The sequence below is a fragment of the Thermobia domestica genome, chromosome 17 (genome assembly GCF_964235325.1).
Source record: "Thermobia domestica chromosome 17, izTheDome1.hap1.1, whole genome shotgun sequence".
NCBI classification, from domain to species: domain Eukaryota; kingdom Metazoa; phylum Arthropoda; class Insecta; order Zygentoma; family Lepismatidae; genus Thermobia; species Thermobia domestica.
The window spans coordinates 151,145,686-151,152,977 of NC_137470.1; the positions used below are offsets into that span (position 1 = coordinate 151,145,686).

The 7,292-nt window shown below is 39.5% G+C and overlaps 1 protein-coding gene across 1 annotated transcript in view; it reads left to right on the plus strand.

Moving 5' to 3' along the window:
• The window catches only part of LOC145674410 (uncharacterized), a 30,528-nt gene extending 30,145 nt beyond the window's left edge, over positions 1-383 (plus strand). The window contains exon 2 of the mRNA XM_081744439.1: positions 11-383. Coding sequence (XP_081600565.1) covers positions 11-21 — 11 coding nt within the window. The 3' untranslated portion in view covers positions 22-383. The remainder of the gene's footprint in view (positions 1-10) is intronic.
• The last annotated feature ends 6,909 nt before the right edge of the window (positions 384-7,292 follow it).

Genomic DNA, 7,292 nt, shown 5'->3' on the forward strand with positions numbered 1-7,292 from the left:
TCTTCTGCAGATTATCCATGACCGAGGTTTGCTCTCTGAAGGAAGTGATTTCTGCAAAGAAATGTCCAACTCAACCTTCTGGAGAGACTACAGTGGAAATAGTGGAATCACGTAACTGCACTCGCAATGCCTATTGTAAGAAGATTATTTCTCTTGGCATTATTTTACTTGTGATAGCATTGTACCGTACGTTGGATATGTGACATACGTTGCATATCTGTTTGAGCGTTCGAAGAAAGACAAATGGAATTACATACTTGAAGTTGGCATTATGAACTAAGTTTACATGCTTTCTTTTGTATATATATGTTCCTAAGTATGTATACTCTAAAAAAGGAACTTTCAGTATATGTGTATTTTTTTGTAAAAGCGCACTGACCTCTGAAGAATATTCACATGAATAAATTGGAAATTTGAAACTGCATTGAATTTAAATTGCAATATTTCCGTGTAGTGGTATAGCTGCAAAACTTCTACCCTAGATTCGAGAGCAGGTTGGAAGGCGGACTGAATTTTAACCTTTTCAGGACGAACGTCTCAACCCTTGAGCCAGTAATTCAAACCTCTCTAGCTCAGCTCCTAATTAACCTAGAGATATGATTTTGGTATGTATCTCTTCATAAAGAACGGAACTTTATAATCCTGTGTATATCATTCATGTAATGGGTCCGCAAAGTTGGGTGTGGTGGCCAAGCCTGCCGATATTAGCGTATACCACAATCTATCGAAAAAAAAATACAGAATGATCCACGCAGATTCGGTGCTCTGAATTTTTCCCTCCATTTCTATTGCACCTACACCATTCATTTTTTATATCATTGTCTCCAATGTCTGGCGTAAATGTGAGATTTTTTTTCTTGCGTACGAGAAATAACAGCGTTGCCATAGTACGACAATTTTTTTAAAAAATGGATTTTCCAACCAAAATTTTGATGTTCTTCTTCTTCTTCTTTTACTAATTTAGCCCAAGAGACACGAAACTTGCCTTGTTGGAATGTGTGTGTTATACGAATTCCAACGAGGTATAGCTGATATGTTTGTGACAATTAGGAGCGTGGCCAAGCCTGCCAATGTTAGCGTATACCACAATCTCTCGAACAAAATACAGGATGATTTACGTAGGTTTGGGGTTCCGAATTTTTTCCTCCATTCCTATTGTACCTAAACCCTTCATTTTTTAATATCATTGTTCCCAATGTCTGGCGTAAATGCAAGATTTTTTTCCTTGCGTACGACAAATACCAGTGTTGCCATAGTCGGACAAATTTGGAAAAAATAGATTTTTTCGCAAAAATTTTGATTTTCGTCTTCTTCTTCTTTTACTAGTTTGATCCGAGAGACACAAAAGTTACCCTGTTGAAATGGGTGTCTCATAAGGTTTCCAACGAGGTATAACTGATATGCTTGTGACGATTAGGGGCATCACCAGACTTGCCAATGTTAGCGTATACCACAATCTATTGAAAAAATACAGGATGATTCACGTAGGCTCGGTGTTCAGAATTTTTCCCTCCATTCCTATTGAATCTAAACCCTTCATTTTTTGATATCATTGTTTCCAGTGTCTGGCGTAAATCTGAGATTTTTTTGCTTGCGTACGGTATATATCAGCGTTGTCAGAGTCTGACAAAATCTGAAGAATTGTATTTTTGAAAAAAAAATATATATTTTCGTCTTCTTCTTCTTTTACTAATTTGGTCCGAGAGACATGAGAGTTACTTTGCTGAAATGTATGTTTTATAAGGTTTCCAACGGGATATGGTTTGTTTATGTGTGACATTTAGGGGCGTCGCCAAGCCTGCCAACGTAAGAGTAGACGAAAATTTCTCGGGAAAATAGGAACAGGATGATTCACCTAGATTCTATCTTCCGATTTTTTTTACCTAGCTATTGTACCTTTGCCCTTCATTTTTTGGTATAATTATTATCAATGTCTGGCCTACAGGTCAGAATATTTTTTCTAGCGTACGACTAGAAACAGTGTTGCCAGACTCTCACAAATTTCGAAAAAATATTTTTTCACTTTTTCTCTTTCTTTCTTCTTCTTCTTCTTCTACGGGTTGGGTACGGTAGCCTCAAAGGTTATCTTACTAGAATCTTTGTTTTATAAGCTTTCCAACAAGGTATAATTCATACCCATGGAAGAATTAGGAGGGGTGCTAGGGCCGCCAAAGTAAAGGTCTACGATTTTCTTGAAATCCTTGCCCGTCCTGAAAAGGGCACAGTAGCAAGCCGCACTCTCTCGTTTCTCCCTGAAACTTACTACAGTCATTCTTGAATATGTGATAATAGTGTGCATAGTTCAAACGTTGTGATTATTTTAACTTCTTCTTGCAATTACATGTTGGATATTAGGATTCTTAGGCGGTACGGTATTAGTAAACGCCCATTGCCCACCAACAGCCTTGCAAGAGTGCCCTTAGAGTGTGTAATTATTTTAAAATCGAGGCCACCAAAAACTTCCATCTCCGGATGATGATAGCGGCACAGCCACGCATTAGGACAGAAGCGTAGCTGGCTGTGGAATAAGTTTACGAACGGTGTAGAAAATTGTGAGCTAGGGCAAAATTTGGCGTGGGGTCCCCGTCAATCCCCTGGTTCCGGCTCTGTTCATGTGTATCTTTAAAAATACAGTACGAATACAACAGATTACGAACACAGAAAATATAAATTTGAAAGAGATATTCTCATTATTTGTTGTTTTGTATGGCTGCGAAACATGGTCACTTATTCTGAGGGAAGAACATAGACTGAAAGTATTTGAGAACAAGATCCTGAGACAAATATTCGGACCCAAGAGAAACGGGAACGGGGAATGGCGGAAACTTCATAACGAGGAACTACATAATTTATACGGTTTACCCAACATTGTTAGGGTCGTCAAGTCTAGGAGGCTTAGGTGGGCAGGTCATGTAGCTAGAATGGAAGAAAGTAGAAACGCTTTCAAAGTCTTGACTGGAAGACCAATCGGAAAACGACCACTAGGAAGACAGGCGCAGATGGAAGGACAATATTAAGATGGATCTCGCAGAGATTGGAATACAAAGTAGAAACTGGATGCAGTTAGCTAAGGATAAAGTCAGTGGAGAGCTTTTGTGAACGCGGCATTGAACCTCCTGGTTCCATAGGCCATAGAGTTAGTTAGTTAGTTAGTTATTCTCATTGTTTAATTTCCAAATCACCATAATAATTTAAAATAACATTAAAACTATACAAAAGTTGTATCTTGACTTGACACGGGAACTTTAAGCCCTTGCCCTTATGAATGTTCACTGCATATGAAATTTCAAAGCATTTGTGTCAACTAAATGTAACAACAATCATTTAAGTTTATACAAAAAAATCTCTGTTGGAAGTGCATAGGAGCCAACATGCAACAATAAAATGTGTTTCAAATATTCATTATAGAAAACATTCTTGTCATTTTTGTTTTGTTTCTGATTGAACAGTTGAAGGCTAGTAAATAATAATTACATGTCTCGACATAGCTTTGATAAAGACGAATCTTGAAATAGAAATACAATATTGATACGTAGAACGGAGATAAAATTGTAAGCGATTTTTCTTTGTTGGTTAGGTATTTCTATTTGTAAATTGACGAATTTCAACTTTCCCATTCCGCAGCTACACTGGTGTGGACAGGTTGAGTCAAGTTCTCTGTGGTACTTCGCACAGTGCTAGCAAACGATCCGCCACCCATGATGCTCCCAATTCTATCAGCAGATATCGTAGTTCCCACGATTGTCGGAATAGTTGGAAAATGGTAATCGCAAAAATAATGTTTTAATATAACGTTAGCTAAATATTGTCAAAACGTAGTTTAAAAGTTTATGTTGGTGAAACAAAAATTAAAGTCATTTATTCAACTGTTCCGAACTCGTACTGACAATCGCAGTTTCACTTATTTCGTAGCGGCCAGTTACAACGTAGGACTAACGAAACATCTGCAATTTAGTTGATTAGGAAACGATCGTTTAAAGGGTCAATTACAAAGTAGAACCAATGTTGGCAGTCGAGTGGTTAGCAAACGATCGGCAAAGCAGCCAATTACAACGTAGGACCATCGTTGGCAATTTAGTTGGTTAGCAAACGATCGACAAGGCAGTCAGTTTCAACGTAGGACCAACGTTGGCAATTGAGTTGGTTAGCAAACGGTCGACAAATAAATTAAATATTTAATTAATTCTAATTCTGGTAAATCCAGTGGCGGCTAATGTTAGTGTTGCAGCGTTGCGCAACGACCAAAGTATTTCAAGAAAAAAATATTATTAGCAATAGTAGTAAAGAACAGAAAAAATACTTTCTAATAATCCCATATACACTTTAAATAACATAATTTTTTACTTCTCTAACTGTCCTTTCGTTAATCCGTTTTAAAAAGCGAAAAATAATCCGTCACAGAGTCTCTAATTTATATTGTGTTGCAGCGAGCATGCAAAGACCAGATTCCTTCAGCGCGAGAATTGGAGCAAATGTTAAGTCTCCTTTCCCCTATCTCAGAAGTTAAAGGGTCTGGTCGTTGCAGTGCTTCTGCAACACAGCACGGTTTCCAGTGAACGAGAAGCATTGGCGGATTAAACCAAACGTCTTGGAGGGGGCTCTTTGTTCTGGAGTGGGATATGTTCCCCGAAATTACCCCCCCCCCCAAAAAAAAAGAAAGGTAAAACGGATTCAGGAAAAGAGGGTAAAAGATATATAATTGATAGGGAATTTTCACCACAATGCCCCCTACCCCAAAACGATATTCTGTGTACAGGCCTGGTCGTGGCTATGCTTTACTAAATATCTCGCTAGAAAAAATATCAGGTTAAACATTTTTTTTTTTTTAGAACGCTCATAATGTTTCTGTATTTTAGTAAAATGAATTAAACAAAAGGACAAAATAGCTTGGAAGTTACACTCAAAACACGCTTTTCGGTGAATACTACCCAAGACGTATCTGTCAATATAATATTGTCGCGATCTACGACAATGTCCCTATCACATTTAAAAGGGGTAGTCCCTTCAGCCGCTTTTTGCCAGAACGAGATCGCAACCAATTTTCAGTCGGTGCAATGTGGATTAAGATCGTCCTGCACTGACTACGCTCGAATGCAGGGTTACAAGTTGAGTTGATGTTGAGTTAAACGTATCTTTCAGCGGCGAGGCTATATGAGACCTACTGATTAACGTGAAATCCGTACCACAGGATTACAAGTATGCGCAGCAGTTTTCGAATAGTTACCTGAAGATCTTCGTCGCTGGTGGTCAAGGCTTCCAACACAGTCCGTGATAGAGTTCCTCCTTCTTCTTTAATTCTCTTCCATTTAGAAGTGCAGATTGCAAATTCAGAACTAAAGAGGGAAAACAGCATTTTTTCTTGAGTTCCGGTAGTTTTGTAAAATCTTTCTGCTAGAATGCGGAAGTTGTTGCTCAGAGTTTAGTCAGTTGCGCGTGTTGGCAATAAAATGTTGAGTCGGTTGAAAACTTCCTGCGCAAGACGAGTTTTGAGGTCCTCTACAACCGACTCTATAAACGGAATGTAGACAGTTCTTCAGTAGTAAGATGTGTCATCTGCCTGAAATTCGTACGATGTGTTTGTCTTTGAGTGAGATGAGGAGTTTGAATCTGCACGTCGACACTAGCAGCCATTCTGGATATTGCTTCGAAAGTTGCGTTGAATTCTTCGCTGTTTGAACGCTTCTTGGTTAATGGTGCGATAGTGTCCTGAATGGCATCTGACGTTGCGTTCATGTCTAAATTTGTCTTCTGCAAAAGTCGATTGAAGGGAGGGTTATCGTGAGAACATTTTGAAGACACGTAATAGTTACGATAAACTCGCTGTCGTGCATAGCAGAAGAAAGTGCCCATGCTTTGGCTCCTGTATCTAACTCGGACCACTTGGAACACACTGTAGAGCCTCACTTATTTATTGAAATTTCACGTAAAATTGTAATACCGCGTCGTTCCGTTCAATCCATCCCGTTTCACACAATGTCTCCAACTGTCCACTAACCGTAAGCTTAAGGACAGTATTACGTTTTGAGATGTGGTGAAAAACGCAATGATCCCTTTCGTTGTTCCCAGACAGTTCCTCACGCACTGTACTGACGACGACCTGTAGATGGACAAGTTGAGGCTGTGACTACAATATGAACAGTGCAGCGCGTTTGAAGCCTCCTTCTGGATCTCCTGCACTGCCCGGCGACTTTGAGAAGTCGTGACGGGGCAACCATCTGTACCAATACCAACGTAGTTTTTCGGGTCGAGTGAGAAATCTCGTAGCAAAGATAGAACAATTTCTCCAATTTTCCCTCCAGTCAGTGAGAGTTCGGGCGGTTCTGCGTCTTCGGATTCCGAGCTCAAACCAATGTCCTCACCTTTCAGCTCTGCTGGTGGAGGATCAATGAAACCGAAGCAATCTTCTCTTATTTCACCCATGTGTTCGTACCTTAGAATCAAAAACAGCTGAGATGTGTGCGAAACGACCGTAGTCTCATCAAACACAATAGAATACAACTGACCCTCTCGCACTCGATTGACAATTTTACAGACGTGATTTCTCATCCACAACCCTCAATGAGGGCATTTTGTGTGGTTTTATTGGCAAAAATAGTCCTTTTCGATGCTTTCTTCCAGTGATTCTTTAAGAGATCGTCATTACAAGCCATTCTAAATTTGAGCAATTCTCGAAAATTGCCCTCGTTGAACTTAGTTTCTGCACCGTCACCATCTGAGGTCCAATTATCCGCATAAGCATCGTCCCTGTGGCCTTGAAAAGCAATGCCTTGCCTTCCAAGGAATATCACATTCCGCAACATTAATTTCAGTTTGTCGCGATTTTGGATGACTTGTCTTCTTGACGAGTTGATTTGATTCTCAACTGATTTCACTGGTTCCCAGTAGTTTTTCAGAAACGCTTTTCCGACTTCAAGAGCGTTAATGTGAGATTGTGCCTTCTTGTGAGTTTCTAAAATACCGTAGAAAGTAGCGAAGGTTTAGTCCCAAGAGTTTGGAGGGGCACGTTTCTTCGATAGCCCCCCAAAAAACCCGTTGCAAAAAGTGAACAATATTTACAAAAAAGATCCCTCTCCTTATGGGAAACAGCCAGCCATGAATAGATTTCCAGATGCTCTAGCCTCAAATAACACCGTCCTTCTTCCTGAGATTTATCTGATATTATGACTCGAGTTATCGTTAGCGTAAACGCGTCATGCCGGATAGAGACTATTTTTAAATAGAATTTAAAGAATTAATCCTCCTTTGAAATAACGCAAGAACGATCCCAAACTTTCGTTCTTGTGGCGGTAAGC